Source organism: Urocitellus parryii, chromosome 3 (assembly GCF_045843805.1).
Source record: "Urocitellus parryii isolate mUroPar1 chromosome 3, mUroPar1.hap1, whole genome shotgun sequence".
NCBI lineage: Eukaryota > Metazoa > Chordata > Mammalia > Rodentia > Sciuridae > Urocitellus > Urocitellus parryii.
This window is the reverse complement of record NC_135533.1, coordinates 4,375,076-4,396,722: the sequence shown is the minus strand read 5'-3', so window position 1 is coordinate 4,396,722 and position 21,647 is coordinate 4,375,076. Positions and strand designations below refer to the sequence as shown.

General features: G+C 47.5%; 1 protein-coding gene across 1 annotated transcript in view; it reads right to left on the bottom strand.

Annotated features, from left to right (window-relative positions):
- Positions 1–21,647, bottom strand: part of Ube3c (ubiquitin protein ligase E3C) — a 93,679-nt gene that overhangs the window by 22,151 nt on the left and 49,881 nt on the right. The window contains exons 14-18 of the mRNA XM_077795907.1: positions 16,890–16,994; positions 16,137–16,224; positions 14,540–14,637; positions 13,151–13,283; positions 9,685–9,932 (exon numbers count right to left, since the gene is read on the bottom strand). Coding sequence (XP_077652033.1) covers positions 9,685–9,932; positions 13,151–13,283; positions 14,540–14,637; positions 16,137–16,224; positions 16,890–16,994 — 672 coding nt within the window. The remainder of the gene's footprint in view (positions 1–9,684; positions 9,933–13,150; positions 13,284–14,539; positions 14,638–16,136; positions 16,225–16,889; positions 16,995–21,647) is intronic.

Genomic DNA, 21,647 nt, shown 5'->3' with positions numbered 1-21,647 from the left:
CACGCTCACACCCACACCTGTGCTCCTTGTGGTGTTCAGGCATCTCACGGGCAGGACCGTCACCTGGAGGCCGCCATGCTGCCTGAGGCTGGATGGGCTCCTACCCATTGAACCCTGCCACACCCAATGCTGAGCACAGTTCAGGTTTGCAGAGATGGACGGCTGCTCACTCACAGCCCAGCAAATGGCCAGAGCTGGCTTCTGCTGCATGAGGCAGGAGCAACTCGGTTACCTTGGAAATGTGGAAACCCCGCCTTTCCCAGGATGGCCCCCTCCCCTGTGGGCGGCTCCCAAGGCCCCAGGAGGCAGACGCCTGCATCTTCTTCTTTGAGACTCTGGTTTTTCCAGAAAGGCACTGAACCTGGCAGGCCCTGCTGTCTAGATTGTCGGGGCTGCCTACTCCCGTAGTCTCACCCCGGCTGCCAGGACCAGGAGCCAACCATGGTTCTGATAATAGCCATGCCGGCGGTATCTCTCCTCTTCCTTCAGAAAACCCACAAGGAATGCTGGGAGGGTGGGAGGTGCAAGGCTGGCCTCTCACGGCTTCCTGTCCCTGATGGAAGCACAGGAGTCGTCCCACACCATGAAACCTCGGCTGGCTTGGAGCGGTCCTCCAGGGGCGGGCAGTACCACTCTGCTCAGCCACGCCCCAGCAGGGGCCTCTGCCGGGACACTGCTGCCTGCTGGGCTTCCTCTGGTTTCTGCCGTCTTCAGCAGCGCCCACCAGTGGTTCTGGCAGAGGCCTGACGGTGGTGTGAAGGGGTATGCCAACCCTCTGGCTCTTCCGCCCCTTTCCGACTCGCTGTCTTTCTGGGCTGGAGCCTCGGTATGTTCCAGAGGCCAGTTCCTCCGCTCACTCTGACTTACGGACATTCTCCTCTCAGCGCGTCGTCAGTTGCCTGCCGGCACCCCCCAGAGGTGTGGTCATTTTTATTCTGATAATGCCGACTTGTTTTCTCCCACACAGTCTTGTGATGCCATCCTCGATGCGATGCTCGGTTCTTGCCACCCCTGTTCCATCCTGGTCACCTGCTATGACCACCCCAGAGCCTCCTCCAAAGTCAAGGTCTTGACGAGCCTCACTGGTGTCCGCCCCCCACCCCCCATTCCCACAGGGACAGCCAACCACGGCTCAGAAAAAGAAAAGCATCCTTGGTGAACAGTGCTTAAAAAACAAAGGGCAGGGCACACCATGAGTGACCAAGACCCATCTCGTGCAAGGGCAGGAGGACTGTGGGAAATCATGAATGGCTAAGACTACAATGAGAGTACTCTGCAGGGGATTGGAACCGTGGATTCCGGTACACACCTGTCTTTTTTACTATATAATCCGAGGCATTTTTATTTCAAGGTTAAATGCAAAAGGAGGAAATGAATGTTCATAGGAAACTATGATCTTGACTTTAGAACTGTGAGTAGTACTCTGTTTACAACAGAAGCAATGAAAACTGGGACTATTAGTCTGCTACAAAGCTGGGGAGTGGCTCAGCTGGGGACTGCTTGCCTAGCATGTGAGAGGTCCAGGGTTCCCTCCCCACCACAGCAGAATGGTTAAAAATGTAAATAAAAGCAGGTGTGACACTCAGGAGGAACAGGCTTAAATGAAGCGATCATTCTGTGAAGTATCATTCTCTTTGATTTTTATGCTTCCAGAAACAGAAACATAACTCAAGAGCAAACACACTGTGGGCAGCTGGGGCTCAGGAGGCTGCCTGCAAAGGGTGCTGACAACAAAGCAGGACTTCTTCACTCTAACTGGCAGCTGCTAAGCCCACAGGACCTGCCAGCCGCCAGAGAAGCCCAGGTGGTGACAGCTGGGAAGAGCAGCTCAGGGCTCAAGGACACCTGGGGTACCAGAAGCCACCTGGACCTGCAGAGTGAAGCCTCAGGAAGCACAGTGGCATTTTATTAAGGGGCTCTAATCACACATGGGATAAATCTTCCCAGCTCTCAGTAAGGGTAACGTCAACTGTTAATCGCCAATACAACAATCTACGATTCATCAAAAGCGTGCTGAATTCCACTGAAATACACAATTATAAACCATGCTGAGGTTATACGATCTAATTAAAATTTTCAAATATATGACCAAGATATTATTGATTTACAGCCATTCTGTTCCAATTAAATCAATATTCTTCAGCAAGAAAAAAAGAGCTATTTTCAAATAGAATTCAAATATGATAAAGAATTGGCTTCAATAAATATTCTGAACTTAATTGGCTTAAATGGACCCAGGTGCTTCTATCTGTAGGAAAGTTCATGCAACATTACCACATCCTTGAGCTGTTTATTTATTCCCCACCGGGAGGCTGATTTACAGGCGATGGAGTGCAGTTGTGACCCACCCCAGAAGCAAGAACCATCTGCTAATGGAACTTTTAACTGAAAAGTGACCAGTGACACAAGGCAATTCTTCCCACAAGATCACTCTTGGAGACCTCTTTGCACTTTATCACAGTAAACAATCACTAACATATGCATTAAAGAAAATTTAAATACATTATGACCCAATAAATACCAATATCAATCAATATGCAGTTTTCCTCTCTTGAAGATTTAGTGTCCAGGTACCACACTATTAGTGCTACTGTCTACTTAGACCTGGACAACCTTAGCATGTTGATACAAAGTTAACCGTTTGCAATCAGATGACAATTGTGTGAGAAAATAGTACCTCTTTAGGAATTTCCATTCAGAAAGCTATGTAAGAAATATCTTAAATATGTGGAACTATAATTAATTGCCATCCTCAAATAAGTATTGTTTATAAGAATTACTTTCACTTTTTATCAATCACACACATCAGCGGGGTTCAGTGAGACATTTTAATACCCATGTGCAATGTGCACGCTGAACCACCCAGCTGCCCTTCATCACCCTCCACCCTTCCCAGCCTCTTGTCCTCACTGCTGGACACCCAGGCTGGCTTCTTCCAGCATCCACCTGGGAGAGGACAGGCTCCCACACCTGTCTGTCTGGCTTGTTTACTTCATAGGCTGTCCTTCAGTCCTTTTTTTTTTTTTTTAATAATTTATAGGTGAACACAATATCTTTATTTTTATGTGGTGCTGAGGATCGAACCCAGTGCCTCATGCACTCTAGGTGAGCACTCTCTCTCTTAGCCACAACCCCAACTATTTTTTTGTTTTGGTATTGAGGATTGAACCCACTGAGCCACATCCCCAGCCCTTTTTTATATTTTATTTAGAGACAGGGTTTGCTGAATTGCTAAGGGCTGAGGCTGGCTTTGAACTCGCAGTCCTCCTGCCTCAGCCTCCCAAGCTGCTGGGATTACAGGTGTGCGCCACTGTGCCCAGCCAGCCCTACTTCTTAGAGCTGAATGATACACCCGTGTGTACCTGTGCTCCATTTCCTTTGTCCACTCCTCTGCCGGTGGGCACCCAGGTCCAGTCTAGGCCTTGGCTGCGGTGGGCCAGTTCTGTTTTCGGTTTCTTGAGGAGCCTCCATCCGTATGTTCTCCCTAAAGGTCCAGTTTTCGCTCCCACCAATAGGGTGCAGGAGCTCCCTTTTCTCATTTGTGACTCATTCGTTCCCTTACTTTCTGAGGTGCTAGGGATTGAACCAGGTCTTGTGCACATGAGGCTGGTGCTCACCAGCTGGGCCGTGTCCCCAGCCCGAGTGCCCGTGTCTTTACATTTTCACCAGGTTACTTTTTTCTTTTTGATAACAGATAGCTTCATTGAGGTGAATCATTTCCTTGTGGTTTTAATCTGTATTTCCCTGATGGCTAATGATATTGAGCATTTTTTTCAGATAATTGTTGGCTTTTTGTATGTCTTTTCTTGAGAAGTGTCTCTTCAGACCATTTGCCCTAGAATTAAGAATTGTCGTTTTCTTGATTAAGAACCTATAGAGTGAAATTGTATAAACTGAGTGAATAAAGCATTGAGAAGGGCAAAAAACAAAACAAAATTGATTTTGTGCCAGGAGTAGTAGGAGTAGTGGGGCATGCCTGTAATCCCAGCAGCTCGGGAGGCTGAGGCAGGAGGATCCCAAGTTCAAAGCCAGCCCTAGCAAAAACCAGGCGCTAAGCAACTCAGTGAGACCTGTCTGTAAATAAAACACAAAACACAGCTGAGGATGTGGCTCAGTGGTGGAGTGCCCCTGAGTTCAATCCCCCGTAGCCACCCCCGCAAATTGATTTTGTAATGGTAGTTGTTTCCTGAGTGGCTTACATGTTCTGGATATTAACCCATCGGGTGAATAGCCGGCAGGTGGTTTTCCCATTCTGTGGTTGTCTCTTCACTCTGTGGATTGTCTCCTTTGCTGTGCACAAGTTTTTTTGTTGAACAGAATCCTAATTATGTATTTTTACTGTGTTACCTGAGCTTCTGGGATTCTATAAAAATATCACTGCCTATGCCAATATCCTGAGTGTTCTCTCTCATCTCCTTCTGAAAATTTTATAGCTTCAGGTCTTAAATTTGGGTCATTGATCCACTTTTTTTGAGGGGGCATGGGGTACCAGGGATTGAACCCAAGGGTGCTTAATCACTGAGTTACAATCCCCACCAGCCCTTTTTGGTTTTTGAGTCGGCATCTTGCTAAGTAGCTGAGACGGGCCTTGAACTCGAGACCTGCCCCAGCCTCTTCTCTAGGATTACAGGCGTGCACCACCACCTCCAGCCCCTGATCCACTCTGCGCTGATTTTCATACAGGGTGAGAGAGCGTGGACGCGTTGTTCTTCGGCATGTGGGTGTCCCCTTTTCCCAGCACATCTGTTGAAGACGCTGTCCTTCCTCCAGTGTGTTTCTGACACCTGTGCTGGGAATCACTTGGCTGTAGGTGGCGGGTTATTCTGGGGTCTCCAGTCTGTCTCACTGTGCCGTGTGCCTACTTTTCTGCCAGTGCCATGCTGTTTTGGTCAGTGTGGCACTCGACCACGTCTTGAAATCAGGTCTTGTGGAGCCTCAGCTTTGTTCCTTTTGTTCAAGATAGCTTTGGCCACTGGGTCTTCTGTGTGTCCTTGGTGTTTTGATGGGGATTTCATTGAGTCTGTAAATTGCTTTGCGTACTAAGGACATTTTAACAATATCAATTCCCCGAATTCATGAATACATGAGGTCTTCCCATATTTTTGTGCCTTCTTCCAATATCTTTGATCAGAGAAATAACTATAGGCTTGTTATTGGTTTTGCCTAAACTCCATTATTTTAAACAATTTTATTGAAATGTAACTTATGTGATCTTCATTTCTGGGAGTGAGGTTTAGCTCACAAACTCTCCTCCCTGGAACCTGCTTTAAGCATGTTATACACATTCCACAAGAGGGTGTTATGAGCAATCTGTCACCTGTCCCCAATCTACAATACTGCTGTCCCATGAGCGCTGCCTTTGCAACAGCTCAAATTATGAGCAGCATATCAATAAACAGAGAGGGAAAAACCAGGTCCCTCTCCTCATCAGACTTACATAACAATCAGTCTCTACACTAATCAAAATGGGATGACTTATATATTTAGGAAGAACAACTCTGTGACCCTAACCCTATCTTCTGTCCCTGCGGCAGGGGAGAACCACTAGGCACGGGGGTGGGGTGGTGGCGGGGGGTGCACATCAGGTCAGTCTGCAAAACTGAGGCTCACTCCACTCTCACTCCCTCTTCCTCTCTTCGCTGCTGATGATTTAGAGGCTTCTGGGCTCATCTTCACTGAAAGCACTACAGACAGCATTTACAGATCTCTGTGGCGATGGGAGAGGGCGGCTCCCAGCGGTACCCAGCAGATACCCCAAGGCCAGTGCACGGCTCCAGCTACAGAGGGAGCCTGAGTGGCTTGAGTGTGGTGTGTCCCCCATCAGTCTGTGCTGGGATGGGCATTTGGTGACACTGGGGACATTCGCAGGAGGGCGTAACACTGCCCCTGTGGCCACCTGCCCCCTGATCATTCTGGTTGCCTGTCGTGCTAAGTGAGCTCTTGCTCCCACCCGTGCTCCCAGCCACTGTGATGCCATCTGCCGTGAGGTTCTACCAGAGTCAAGCCAATGCCAGCATCATACCATCGAGCCTCTTGAAGTGTGAGCTTTATTTAGCTCACACCTCTTTTCTTTAACAGCCGAAATTTGTTACTGCCATAAGGGTAAGCCTAGAGAGAGATTTTGTTTCTGGGAGTGTCATAGTGAGGTCAGCTGGAGCCCAGTTACTAAACCTGAATAATGCCTAAAATCTGTGTTATTATAAAAGTAGTGACATCTGGAATCTGAACAAATGGGTAGCAACCTATAGTATAATCCATCTGAAAGAGATATAAATAAAGAAGAATTACTGCGTATTCAAGTCGACTGATGACCTTCCACTGCCCCCTTGCTCTTGAGGCCTGGGGTTTTACTACCATTTGCCACTAATTCACACATATGCACACCTCACTACAAAGCCACCACAATCAAGACATTCTTGCACTGGCATAAGTTAGATGAAGTGCTCAGCAGAGGGGAATTCAGAGTCCTGTTTATGGTCAACTTATTTTCAACAAGGGTGTGAAGAACTTCAGGGCCCCAACAGCAACAGTCTATAAAACTAACTCCAAAGCCAAAGGCAAGAGCCAAAAGGACAAAGCTGTCAGGAGCACACACAGGAGATGCACCCGTGTAAGAGGCTTCTCAGACAGACAAAAGCACCAAACAAAAGACAAGACCGTCAAGGGCACCACATGTAACTGAAAGCAAGGGTATGCAGCTCAGTGTCTGGAGCACACCCAGGGGCCCAGCCACAGGAACACGCCGCAGGCCTGAGTGGCAGGGGACAACACGCAGTGCGCTACAAGGTGCTCAGCATGAACAGTCCCCAGGGAGAGGTGAGACAGAATACTGTGGAACCTGTGCACCAATGTTCAGAGCATCAACCATAAAAGACAAAAACCAGACAATCCAAATGTCCCCCCATGGGTGAATGGACAGAAGGCACTGTGCCCACCCCTCAGTCTGTAACCCTCCATCAACCACGGCGGGAATGGAAACGTCTCACCATGTGTACAAGGCCTTGTGAAGTAGCTGAGCTTAGTCCACATCAGGCCGACAAAGGTTCCCTGAAACAGAAGGTGTGGCTCTGAAGGGAAGGTCAGAGGAAGGGTGGACAGAACAAACTTGGTCAACATGCAGGCAATCAGCCCAGCATGTTCTAAGGGAGACCTGGCCGGAAGCTGAGCCTGCTGGTAAAGTCTGTGGCACAGTCAGTGTGTTTCTAAAAACTGCTGCAGGGGAAGTACTAAGTATCAGGCACCTGTTGTTCATACCCATGTCTGTCTGTCTGTATTGGTACCAGGGAGCGAGCCCAGGGGCTCTTAACCACTGGGCCAACATCCCCAACCCTTTTTATTTTGAGACAAGGTTACACTAAGTTCTTAGGGCCTTGCTAAGTTGCTGAGGATGGTTTTGAAACTGTGATCCTCCTGCCTCAGCCTCCTGAGCTGCTGGGTTTACAGTATGCCACTGTGTCTGTCCACCTTCTTCTGCTTTTAAAGCAATGGAAATAAAAAGTACTTTCAGGCCACATAAACTTTGCACTAAAAACTTCCTCAAATGGGGCTGGGGATGTGGCTTAAGCTGTAGCGCGCTCGCCTGGCATGCGTGCGGCCTGGGTTCAATCCTCAGCACCACATACAAAGATGTTGTGTCCGCCGAAAACTAAAAAATAAATATTAAAAAAAAATTCTCTCTCTCTCTCTCTCTTAAAAGTTAAAAAAAAAAAACCTTCCTCAAATGTAAAAAAATTTTACCTACCTGTTAACAATACACCACAGATCCATGGGTAACATAAAATATTAATTTTACTTAATAAGAATTTTATTAGCAGAAATGCTGTACGCAGAATGCAGTGACACTTTACAGTTGCCAGACATGAGCTGTGTCCTTCTGTGATACCTCAAGCAATGCACTCAAAATAAAAAATAAGTTAGGAATCAATATGTGGAAGGCCCAGGCTGGCTGGCAGAAGCTGGTGCTAGGGGGCACAGACAAGAGGACAGAAGAGGGCCAGCAGTCAGCCCTCAGGAGGGTGCTGTGGCTACCCGGCACCCTCTTGGGATGCTCTTATTCTGGCGTCTGACTCAGAGAAGATGGGGTAGGACTTATCAAAGTTGTTCTGTGAGTGCTGGGCCAGGAGTGCCTGAACACCAGGGAGTTCCTGCACACGCGAGAGGCCCTTTCCCTCTGTCATCCAACTGCCATGAGTCCCATGGGATCAGCTCATAACTCGCCCCTCATTTAGGAAAGTTTAAGCCAAAGTTCCAGCTCCCAATTTTACCAGAATACTTGCTTAGCCACGTTCTTATAGAATTAGCAACTACCAACATTAAGTTTACTTAAAATGCAAAAAGTAAAAAACAACAAAAAGCCCAAATATAAATGAACAACCCAGAAATATAAACTTGCAGGCCAAAGCTCCCTATTTTAGCCGGGTATGGGGACACATGTCTGTAATCCCAGCAGCTTGGGAGGCTGAGGCAGGAGGATCCCAAGTTCAAAGCCAGCCTCAGCAATTCAATGAGACCCTGTCTCTAATGAAATTTAAAAATGGGGTAGGGATTTGGCTGGGTGGTTAAGCACCCCTGGGTTCAATTCCTAGTACCAAACCAAACCAAACCAAACAAAAAATCTCCCCATTTAAAAATGTTAGTAACTAATAAATGAAAACAATGCTTTTTAGACTAAGGTTCATATGGGGGGGGGGGGGCAGTAGCAATGCTGGTCTCCAAAGCACACCCCCAGTTAGTGTGGGGATCAGAAGGGAAAGCTTAGCAGCTCCGGAGCTGGCAGGCCAACCCCCAGGCTAGCAGCTCTGGAGGCTGCCACACAGCAGCTCTGCTTCCGACGCTTCACCCTGAGGCCTGCAGCAGCCGTGGGCACTGTGACAGATAACCACAGGAGCAGAAGCAGGAGACAAAGCGGGAGGGACAGCCGGGCCCCCTTTAGGCGTGGTGCAGTGAAAGTCCCTCAGTTGCTGCAAACTTGTACCCATGTAAGGAATGCAGAATGCCTCTCCAATAGAACTGCAGACTCCCTGGCTTTGATGGACCCCAAACTTCCTTGTGTATTAAAGTAAAAGCCCACTGTGCCTGGGACTCGGGCTCTGGGAGCCACACCTCCAGTCATGGCGCTGCTAAGAGAGCTCCTTCCAGACCTCAGTGTCCCTGTCTTGTTACCCCTGAAGCTCCTGCTCTGTTACACGATCAATCGCCCTCACAGTGCAGGCTAATAAGCCCAGTTTGTACACATGGCTGGCAGATGTTAACATTTTGGCTTCGAAAGCATCACCAGAAAGAATATCATTCTCAGGCATAAAATTTTTTGTAGATTTTGCATAGAATATACACAACATATTTAAACTACACTGAATAACTGTGGGCTTGCTTCCATCTCATAGCACTTTAAAAATATTCACTTTCAATATTATCCATAAAGCAACTGAGAGAAGACTTGAAATGCTTACAGCACGTGCACCTGCGTAGCAGATAACCATTGTAAACCATCTCCAAACCAGATGCTATCTCGCTCCCTGTACTTGAAGGATGTAATCACTGCGCATGTAAACGTACTAAGATGAGTGTAGTTGTTACATAAATACATACTATTTAGGATTCACCAAGACAACCTTTAAAAATTCTCAACAAAGATCATGGATGAAGCAGAGACCATGACACACAGAAACAGAATGGCCACTTTACCTTTCCAAGCATCCTGCCTAGGAAGTAGTAATGTCTGGCAAAAGAATCTCCCACGAGCATCTGAGCAGCTGGGTTGGGGTAGAGAAGCCCTTCATTAGTAGTCTTAAAGAAGCCCTGGTTGGGGTTGAATCCTGACTTTAGTAGTTCATTTAGAAACTCCCTGAAAATGCCACCACCGTCGATGCCGGCTTCGTCCAGGCCGTGGGCGTTGAGCAAGTGCACGCGGATCCGCTTCTTCAAGTCAGGCTCTGTTCAGAGGGGGAGGGCAGGAGGGAGGGTTAGGGAAGGCAGTATAACACGTAGCACTGCAGAGTCCCAGCAAGGGTGCCCAACACTTCATAATGGGCTTCTAGAGTGTGGCATGCAAATTTGCCAAGTGGAAATGCCCCACCTCGGTCCATCCAGGAACCATTTTTTCTTTTCTTTTTTTTTTTTTTTTGTACTAGGGATTGAACCCAGAGGTGCTTAACACTGAGCCACATCCCCAGCCCTTTTTTTGTATTTTATTTAGAGACAGGGTCTCGCTGAGTTGCTGAGGCTGGCTTTGAACGCAAGATCCTCCTGAGCAGCTGAGATTACAGGTTTTAGTAGAATACAACCTATGGAAAATAGTAAACTGATTTTATGCTAATGCCAAGAAAACCATGTAATTACCTGTAATCTCAGCTGGCCTGTGAACCCCTTTCAAACAGCAGCACTGACAGTGGTGCGGCGCTCTGTTCCCCAGAGCTTCAAGGGCCCGTTGTGAGGAGGCAGCCCTCAAGCATGGCTGAGTGGAGCTTCCTCAGTTTCCTGAAGCTCACACCTGCACACGGCAACAGGCACTATATTTCCAGCTTCGGATCTAGCCCTCTAGGTGTCTATCTTGACACTACTTTTTCTTTTCCTTTTTGGCACTGGGATTGAACCCAGGGGTGCTTAACCACTGAGCCACATCCCCAACCGGATTATGTATTTTATTAGAGACAGGGTCTCACTGAGTTGCTTAGAGCCTCGATGTTGCTGAGGCTGGCTTTGAACTCACGATCCTCCTGTCTCAGCCTCCTGAGTTGCTAGACTACAGGCATGAGCCAATGCGCCCAGCGACATTATTTTTTCTCAGGACAAATTAGAAATACCTAATTACACAGTGAGGTTTTAGTGGAATACAACCTACGAAAAATATTAAACTGATTTTACCCTAATGCCGGCTATTCTTCAGGAAAACCATGTAATTATAATAGCCCATTAAGTGAAACAAAATCTGCCCACTGACACACACAAAGGGGGGAGGTTCTCAGAAACCAAGACAGGAAACCTGAGGAGCCCAGGGGAGCTTCCCACCCAAAGGAGCTGCAGCAGAGCCACCCAGCAGTCTTCGGGGCAAACAGCTCTCTCTGCACATGCTCATACGGAAAAATAACGTCCAAAAGGCCCACGCTGCTGCACAAGATCAGTCACCATTCCTGGGGGCACTGGTCCACTCACATGCAGACAAGACTATTCCCCAGAGAATCCTGCTCTAATGACCTGATGATACATGAAATAATCACATTACCTGAGTCTATGAAAATGACTAGCCAACAAAGCAATTCAAACCATTTCTCATAAATTAAATGTTTCAAGATGCAAAATGCCCAACACAAGCCTTAAATATTCAAATTCATAAGCCTAAATTAGAGAATATTTGTAAGAATTACAGCCTGGCTTGGTGGTGCATGCCTATCTTTCCAACAACTCTGGAGGGAGAGGCAGGAGGATCCCAACATCAAGGCCAGACTCAGCAATTTAGTGAGACTCTGTCTCAAAATAAAAATAAAAAGGGGGCTGAGGATACAGCTTGGTTGGTACAGTGCTCGGTTCATGTGCACAGGGCCCTGGGTTCAATCCCCAGCACCAAGGGAGGAAAAAAAGAACAAAAACAAACACCCCCCCAAACAAACAAAGGAAAGAAAAAACCCAAACCAAGTCCAACCAGCCCCCACAACCAGCAGGACACAAACACTGCCCTACGGCCTCCTCTCCTCTGCAGGTCCGCGCAAGTCCTGTCCCTCTGAAGGGCCTCCACCATTAAACTCCACACTCTTCTCTAGATGGGATGCCAATCACTCACACACTTACTGTTTTGTCACCTCTCATGGGGTCTGAAGGCAAATCTGACAAGTAACTATTGAGTACCTGCTGTGTGCACCGAGCAAAGGGGAGAATGAGTCTCCCTCAGGCAGGTCTAAGCACCTGAGTCAGGGACAGAAGCACCGACTCTGCCAATGAAACGACATGATGCAGAACCATGCCACCGACCTGTAAGGGCACTGGGGGGTCCCCGCGAGGGGACGGCAGCTTTTTCAAATGTGTGCTCCCCTCCAGTCCACCCAGACTCAGTTAGACCAGCAGGCAGGGCGCCTCGTTCCACCTCACATGTAGGATTTGAAAGACAACATCCACGGCAAGAAAGACCTGACGTGGGCAGAGTTCACGGCTCAGACTGCGTGAACTCACCGGGCCTCAGGTCACACTAGCGGGTTACGAGCAAATGATGTGAAAAACACTGGGAACGCAGTAGGGGACGGTGGGTCAGCTTCCTTCCAGTGGCACCACAGTGAAACAAGAGTAGCTCTTCAGTCCAGCTCAGAGAATCACCACAGGGCTGGGGTGCAGCCAGGGGCAGAGCACCACGTGGGCCTGGGTGTGATCCCGGGGCCACAAAAACAGACACTCAGGAGGGTAAACCCTCCATTTCTTTGCCTCAAAGGCAAGGCAGCTGCTGCTTCCCATCGGACAACCTACATCGACCACAGGTCTGTGCAAGCTCTGTTTTTGATTTCTCCACAGTGATTCATCACCCTGCCACGCAGCGTCACGGACAAGAGGTTCCAAAGTTACAGCTGTAGCACTGAACAGTGAGGGTCACACAGTAACTAAAGACCAAGCACGGCCTCACTCTCCAAATACAACCCCGACTCCTGTGTACTGCAACCCTTCTACTAACAGAAGTACCACTGAAGCACAGGTTCTATAAAGAAATAGGGAGAATGACAGCATTTATTTCAGCGCACTTAAAGTGACTTATAATTGATACTCACATAAACATGCATTTATATAAAAACACAGAAGGTAAATTGCAGCCACCAATGTTTTTAGAATTAAAGGTAGCAAAGTAGAGAGACAACAGTACTGTGTGGGAGAGTATTGTGCCTTTAAAAGATCAGTATTTTCTTGTATTTTGGGCCCCGTGCATGCAGGGGAGTGCTCTACCACCGGGCTCTGTCCCAGCCCTGAAGACCAGTATTTAAAAGGCTTCTGTTGGAGTTCCTATTATGGAGAGCACTTGCCTAGCACGTGCACGGCCTTGGTTTGACTCCCAGTGCTGTGGGCACCACCATGTCAGCACAGGAAAAGAGGTGGGCACAAATCCTTAACAACACTGTTTCCTAACACAGTTCCCAGCCCTGCCCCCCAGCAAACACTCACACAGAATCATATATACCATTTTCTGGGGAAAGTTTGTCATAAGCATCCTCGTAAATATAGTTTCTTCTTATTGTGACATTAATTCCATCCAGAAATGGGCCATCTCCTTGAACTTCTTGCTTATCTGCATAAATCAACCTCTGAAAGATCTAACAACAAAACAGGGAAAGTTTCGAGATATTACACAACAAGCAATAAAAGAGAAAAATTCTGAAGTGAAATTTAACAGCCAAGATACTAGATTTTTATCAACAAACGACTATTTATATTTCTAGTATTGCTGCTTTTCCCCATTTTACAATAAACTTTGAACATCCCATGCTGTATTTTCATTCATAAATCTTTCATGAAGGCTCAGGTGGTGGGGGAAGGAGGCACGGCTCTGCGAGAGCCAGTGTGTCTGTGCAGCGAGGCTGTTCACACAGTGTTCTGATGCTGGACCGTGGCGCGGGGCCAAGGGAGGAAGCACCAGCCGCATCTGAGCACCTTCCTGTCGCCCCGGGCAGCATGCAGCCTCCACAAAGAGCCTCTTCAAGCCTGGGGGCTTCTACCAAGTTTCACAACACAGGGAAGGGCTGGAGCTGGGCTCAGTGGCAGAGCACTCGCCTAGCATGTGTGAGGCACTGGGTTCCATCCTCAGCACCACATAAAACAAATACAATAAAGGTATGCTGTCTGTCAACAACTACAACTACACACACACCACACACACCCCCACACTCACACACACCCCCACTCCCCCCCCCCACAGGCAGAATACAAAATTTAAATTAAATCTGGAAAGACAAACACGAAGTTCTGCACATTAGAGAATCATCTGGAAAGGATGTAAGTTCACTTGTCCATTTCTGTAAAGTAGTGCTGGTGACAGGGTTGGCTTTCATGTGAATGTACAGAAGCATCTCCTCACAAGATTTTGCATTTTTAAAAATAATGCAAAATATAGGAAATAGTGAAGACAGAAGAGTAAATGCACTTAGACTCCATGAGAATTCTCTAGTTAACAATCCTTTGATCAGTTATAACTCAGGGGAAAATTGTTTTATTCTGTATAAAGAGGTATCTCTTAGGTCTTAAAAATTATTGCAGGCTCTTATAACCTAATAAGAACAACATAAATCCAAAACGCTGGCAAGGAGGGAGCCTAACGAGCCTGAGACAGGAGGACTGCAAGTTCAAGGCCAGTCTCTGCAACTTGGTGAGATCATCTCTCAAAATAAAAAATGTAAACAAAGAAATCAAAGATGTTTTTGCTGGTGTGTTAATTCTTAATGCTAACAGGACAAAACACAGAGAAGAGCCTGTCAGTGAAGAAAGCAAGGTGGGCTACAGCTCCCTGCAGACCACTGCCCAGCAAGCACAGGCCCCAGCACTGCAACTAACGCCCAAGGATCCAGGGGCTTACCTTCACTCGCTCCTCAAAGGGGACCACAAAGGGCAGCTCCGTCAGGACAGCCAGCTGCCGCTCCTCAGACACAGTCAGCGGTGGGGACTCCAGGCCCACTGCCAGGCACATCAAAGAATTAGTGGTCTGTGTATCTCATCCTTCCCATGTCCACTGCCCATTACCAAAGTCGGCATTCATAAAGCCACTCTTCAGAGGACTAAAATAACCTATTAATTCGCCTGTCTAGCTCCAGCTCCACAAACACACCCCAGGCCCAATCTAAAACCTGTGGGATGGGTCCAGCCATATGCACAGAGCCCATGCAGAGTGGGGTCAAAACTGAGCCTTCCCCGGCTCCACCAGCGGGAGCCCAATCTGACATGAGGACTCTGGATCAAGCAGCAATTGATGCCTTTACCAGCTACTGAATCTCACTGGCTGGTGTGGCTGCCAAGTGCAGATCTGAGGACGCTGCGCCTTGTGCATAAGCCCGCTCTTCTCCTGGGGGCAGGGGGATGTGGTGAAGGCCAGACGACCTGCTGGGCTAAGCGCTCTGTGGGCCTCAGCTGTACTTTCTACCAGGGAGAGCTGTGCACAGCACAAGGAGCCCTGGCTTGGCTCCTCTGAGCTCACTGCGGAGAAGAGGAGGACCCTGAACGCTCTCATCAGATATCAGAAGCTCTAAGTAAGAGTCTCTTTGACACTCCATATATAGGTATATAAAGGAATTATAACCAATATATTAAAACTCCCCAAACTGAGTAATTAAAAAAAGCAAGTACATGAAAGATAACATCATTTATCAGCTGGGAAATACAAATTAAAACCATAAGATAGCATGGCACATCTTTATAAGCGGCTAAAAATGATTTTTTAAAAATGACGATTCCCGGGGCTGGGGCTCAGCGGTACAGCGCTCGCCTAGCATGTGTGAGGCTTTGGGTTTGATCCTCAGCACCACATAACAATAAATAAGATAAAGGTTTAAGAAAAAAAAAAAAAAAGATAATTCCAAGTGTGGGCCGGCGTATGGAACAGCTGGAACTCTCAGACACTGCTGGGCCGAGTGCAAAGTGGTACAGCCACTTTGAAGCGAGTTCCATAGTTTCTTATAAAGTCAAACATACACTTGGCATAGAACTCAGGATTCTCACTTTCAGATATTTATTCAAGTGGGAAAAAAAAGATTGTTCACATAAAAATCTGCCCACAGATGGCTTAGTGCAGCTGAGTCCATCATCACCAGACTGAAGGAGAAACAACCGACTTCCTCATGCTGAGAAGTGGACCAGAACCTGAGGCACACCCACGGCAGAACAGGCTGAGCTCAGGGGCCAGGCTGTGCCTGACGCAGGCAGCCACTCGGCCCCAGCAGGGGGACTCTGCTTAGGGGCTTCCAGAAGAGGTGAGCACAGGACGGGAACCACCCTGCCAGCCTGGAGCTGCCCTGGGGAAGGTGCCCGGCACCCGGAGCTGAGGTGATTTTGAGGGTGGCTGGCTGGGGAGCGATGGTGCATCCCAGCCTCAGAACTGCACCCTGAAGGCACGAGCGCTGTGGCAGGAAACGGGACGCGACGGCCCGGCCACGGCAGGCAGTGCCAGTGGGAGCACTCACCCTCCAGGGTGGACTGCAGCGGGCCGATCCTCCCCATCCGACGGAACCTCCACACATGTCTGGATGCGGGCACGTAGAGCTGGGTGACCTGTTGGAGGTGACCAGGTCAGCAACACAGGATCCAGCAGCTCCCACTCATTTTAGTGAGCTGGGCCTCTGTCCTAAGCAGGCTGCCTTATCCCGCCCTCTCGCCCGATGGACCACACCCATGCCCCACAGGGCAGCTCCTTCTTTTTCCAGCATGCTAATGTGAGTGTGCTGCAGTGTGTTCAATGACACCCAGAGTCCCTGGGGTGGCAGGAGCCCAAAAGGGACCTTTGACCCCTCTTCACACCCCAAGATCCCCTTGGAGGGTCCTCCCTGCTGTGCCAAGGATGGTTTCTTTTTGGTGGGAAATTCTTTGTAGGGGCCCCAGCCTTGTTCAGGGGACGGCAAGAAGCCCCGAGGTGGACCTGAAGGTGGGCGTCCAGGAGAACACCACACTTGAACTGCTCTCCCACGCCCACACCTTCAGCAGGCCTGTCGCCTGCTCATTCTACGCTCTGCACTTCATCTCCAGCCCCAGGAGTCTGCAGTGAGCGCAGCCAGGAATTTCCCTGGACACACCTGATACCCTCTGCTAAGGCTGTGCTCTAGTATCTTACACGACCTGCTTTACACCTGGATCTTAGCAATACTTATGTCTGTCTCTGCTCCTTTAGAAAACTGATATGGTCTATCTCTCGTAAGTTGTAAAGAGATTATTAATAACACCTTATCTGCTTTAATATCTTCTTGTTCTGACAGCCAGTGATTTGGAGGACAAAAGTTTCTCCTGGTGTCTCTGGACTTCAGCATTTTCACTAGGTTGGTGATGACCTAAAGAGAAGAACAGGGGCTGGGTCAGACAAGCAGCCCAGCAGCTATCACCCACCACCAGGGCAGGGGAGAAGGCCACTGAGGCCACCAGCCAGGGAGCCAGGAAAGCTGCAGAAACAAAGCAGTCACCTGCCAACACACACAGGACCCCCCACAGCATGCACACACGATGGTCCTTAAAAGCCACACGGAGACAGTGATCACACTTTACAACACAAACCTGGACACACCAGTTTATCTGAATTAAAGTGAAGGCCAGCTCAATTTTCTCCACTGTGTAAAATTTTTCTTATCTTTCTGAGAAACACTGTATGGGGTGCTTTGGGGGCAGGCAGCCCCAGGATCTCCAGGGAAAACAACTCGGGCATCCTTCACAGAGCCTCTGGAGGTGGCCTGCCTCCCTGGGGTCTGGCGGGCAGACTCTGGCACATCCTACAGCTTAGTTCAAGAGCAGCATGCTCCTCACTGAGCCAAAGCTCCTCTCTGGCTGCACAGGGAGCTTCTATGAACAGAACCCAGATGACTACAGGGCACCCAGCAGGTGCCTGAGCACTGATCTGGGATCTGAAGTTATTTGTCAGTTTTTCAGCAGATGACTAAAGAGCTCTAACAGCACTACCTAAAAGAGACCCAAGTTCTATACTACACTTTTATTACAAGTAAAGTACCATGTAATAAAGGCAAACACCCAAACTGAAAAGCCAAAGTTTTAAATCTCTATAACCAGGATTCAATCATACAACTACTATGGAGTCAAAGAGAGATTATAATGGAATTTTCTGTTAAGGCCAGGCTTGTGTACACACTGCTTCCAATTAAATAAAATATAATTTGGAATAATCACAGAAGTAAGAAAACTAGAGTGATGTGAGAATTTCTGAACACATTCGCTGGATAAGCAAGACCAATTTTCAATGCAGCTTCCCCTTTAAAACAGCACCACAATTCCATACGTTAACATGTACCTGTGATAAGAGACTCAAGTGCTATCTTTATTAAGCACAAATCCCGGTATACAGGCATGCCAGAAATTCTATGTGCCCAAAGAAAATGGGTCAGACAGGTTGCATTTCACTCACTCTAAGACACTGCTTGGATAACCCACCAATGGGCAGAGAAAAAGGAACATTTGAGCACTTTGGATATGCAGGTGGAACTACAATGGGGAAAGCCTCTCAAGATCTAGAATTTGGCTTTTAACTGGTGGATATTCTACCAATTGAGATGGGGCTTCTACATGGTGGCATTTTAAGTCCTACCCTGATACCACAGCAGCACTTCCTTTCTGAGTACAGAGCCAGCTTCAGGCCGGCATCAGGGCCGACCTGGAGTTGGCCATTCCTGGACCCTGCGGTGCTCTTTGATGACACCTTCTCCTGCAGCTCTGGAGGCCCAGCGCTGGTTCTTTCTGACCCACAGCATGGTCAGTACTAACTGCTGTCTCTTCCCAGCAGGCATAAGGCCCTAGGTTCAGTTCCCAGCACCGCAATACGAAGACAAAATCCCCAAACCTTAGATTACATAAATGCTCAGAAAGTAACAAATTACTCAACACTTAGAAATGCATACACTGTTATGCAGTTCCTCTTATGACACTTCTGAATGAAACAACTGGTGTTTACACTATTGCAACCAAAAGGTAAGTACACAGTCCAAGTTTTTTTTAATTTAATTTTTATTTTTTAGTTGTAGATAGACACAATATCTGTCTTATTTATTTTTGTATGCGTGCGGAGGATCGACCCAGTGCCACACACATGTGAGGTGAGCGCTCAGCCACTGAGCCATAACCCCAGCCCCCACAGTCCAAGTTTTGAAAGGCAATCGGGAGAGGAAATTACATCGTCTCCATATGATGTGTAAGATCTGCTAAGCAAAACCCAAACCGTGTAATAAAGACAAACCCAGTCAGCATGGCTGATTCTTCAAGAGACTCAAAACTAAGCATACTCAGCAGCACTTCATTCACAGGAACTCAAGAAAATGCACACTGAGGCAAAAAGAGCAAGTGAGACTCTTTCCCATAGCTGACTCCACCACAGAAAGCCCATCAAAGCGGACCCCAGGAACACCAGTGGCACGACTAAGAACATGCACGTTCAGCGTTTCGCCCACAGCTCCAGCCCTCAGTACGGCCGTCATCAGAGTAACGGTGAATGCCTATTTTCCTCATTACAGTGACACTGTGGGGACAGGGACCCTCTGTGACCACTTGCATGGGCTGAGTCGGCGCATAGATGGTCAGATGACCCAGGGACTACTGACGTCGCAAGGCCTTTATTTATTGTCTGTTTAAAATTACTATGTGGCGGGGCTGGGGTTGTGGCTCAGGGGTAGACTGCTCGCCTAGTATGTGCGAGGCCCTGGGTTCGATGCTCAGCACCACATAAAAATACATGAATTACAGGTATTGTGTCCAACTTCAACTAATAAATAAACAAACAAACAGATGTTACTATATGTGGGGGCTGGGGTTGTGGCTCAGTGGTAGAGGGCTCTTCCTGCACATGTGAGTCACTGGGTTCGATTCTCAGAACCACATAAAAATAAATGAATAAAATAACTATCAACAACTAAAAATAATATTTTAAAAAATTATTATACATGGAATTTTGTTGTTTGTTGCTTTTGTAATACTGGGGCTCAAACCCAGAGCCTTGCACATGAAAAGTGATAGATCTTAAAAGATAACATATTCTCCAGTATGTGTTTAAAACACTACAAAATTACTTCTTAAAGTATACAGCTTAATTAGTGGTCAAGAAATAAAAATCATTGGGCATGGTGGTACACACCTATAATCCCAGCGGCTCAGGAGGCTGAGGCAGGAGGATAGAGAATTTGAAGTCAGCCTCAGCAACTGCGAGGCACTAAGCAACTGAGTGAGACCCTGCCTCTAAATAAAATAGAAAATAGGGCTGGGGATGTGCCTTAGTGGTCGAGTGCCCCTGAGTTCAATCTCCAGTAACCCACCCACCCCCAAAATAAAAATCAACAAACCAGCCTTCCAAGACAGGGGAGGATATGGTCCAGCTCTTCAAGAGCAAAGTATGGTAGAAGGCTCTGCCTTCTTTTTAACAGTGAGTGTTAATAGCAGCAGGCAGGGAATGTAGTTAGCATACTGTTGTTGCTTTAATTTTTTCCTGTATTAAAAAAGTTTTAAAAAAGCTGTGAGTGATGATGCACACCTATAATCCCAGGGGCCTTTTAGGAGGCTGAGGCAGGAGGATCACGAGTTCAAAGCCAGCCTCAGCAAAAGTGAGGTGCTAAGCAACTCAGTGAGGCCCTGTCTCTAAATAAAATACAAAATAGGGCTAGGGATGTGGTTCAGTGGTGAAGTGCCCCTGAGTTCAATCCCTGGTAACCACCCCCGTAACACAAAAAAAGTTAAAAACAAAACCAAAAACAAAACCCCAGAAAAATGCAAACGGATCACACCAAGGAAGTGAGAGTCACGGACACCACAGCGCTCTACCAGCGGACCAGCATGGAGAGGGAGGGCGAGGACTCATCTGTGGGCCACAGTGCTGGGTGGCTCCTCCTGCATGCAGGGGCACCCACGAAGGCGGCCAGCACAGCTCCGTCTACTCCAGTGCTAAGGTGATTACAGCTATAAATGACACTTCAAGAGGAGTTTATAAATTTGATAAATGCATAAACTGTTTTAGCAGTGTCAATTCAGGGCTTAGAAACTGACCTCAATTCTTCTAGTGACAAAGAAAGATGACTCTATCCACTTAAAATTCTATGTTCTGTGACCAGTCACCAGAGCCTCTCACACAAATTAGTTCAGGAGGACCATCACCAGCTGAAAAATGAAAATGGTTGGTGTAGAAGGGTCAGGCCTCATCTGCATGCAGTTCTGTCAAAGTCAGGGGTAGGCTGCAAGTCGCTGGCCAAGCGTGCTCACCTTGCTACTTGGTTCTACCTTGGATACTCCAATTTGGATTGGGCCCTATAATACCTAAAAAGTGCTGGTAAAATTACATTTTGGTTTTCAGAGGGCAAATGTGGAAGAGCAGCTGACTCTACCTACTGCCAGCTGTGCACCGCTATCCAGGGGGATGAGTGTTTTTCTACACAGAATCACTGTGGGAAGCGCATGGGCAGAGGCAAAGCTTGGAACACTGCCTAGAATGAGGACCCACTCTGGGGCAAGTGCTGCTGAGTATTTCATAATAAAGGTCATTTTTTTGTTGTTGTTTTATTAGAAAACCTAATAGCTTGATTATGGATTATGCCTTGATTTTTATCATTTTTAAGGACTGGCTTAACAGCAGGAAGTATAAAATGATTTGGGGTGGGATTTTCCATCAAAAAAACCCAGGAATCCTTTAAATGAGTCTATTCTTAGCCCAAGAGGTCTTGGTGATAATGATTTCAATTCTAAAGCAACTGGATGCCAAAAACAGTGAACTTTCAGGACTGGGGGTATAGCTAGTGGTAGAGTGCTAGCCCACCATGCACAGGACCTGCATTTGGTCCCAGCACCAAACAAAACCAAAAAACCAGTGATCTCTTCACTAATTCCTAAAATCTTCAATGATTAACGAAGTGGCAGTAAGTCACTGCAACAAAATTTTAATTTAATGCTTGAACAAAACAAAATAGGGCCAGGGTAGAAAATAACTACTATAGCATTATTAAATACAG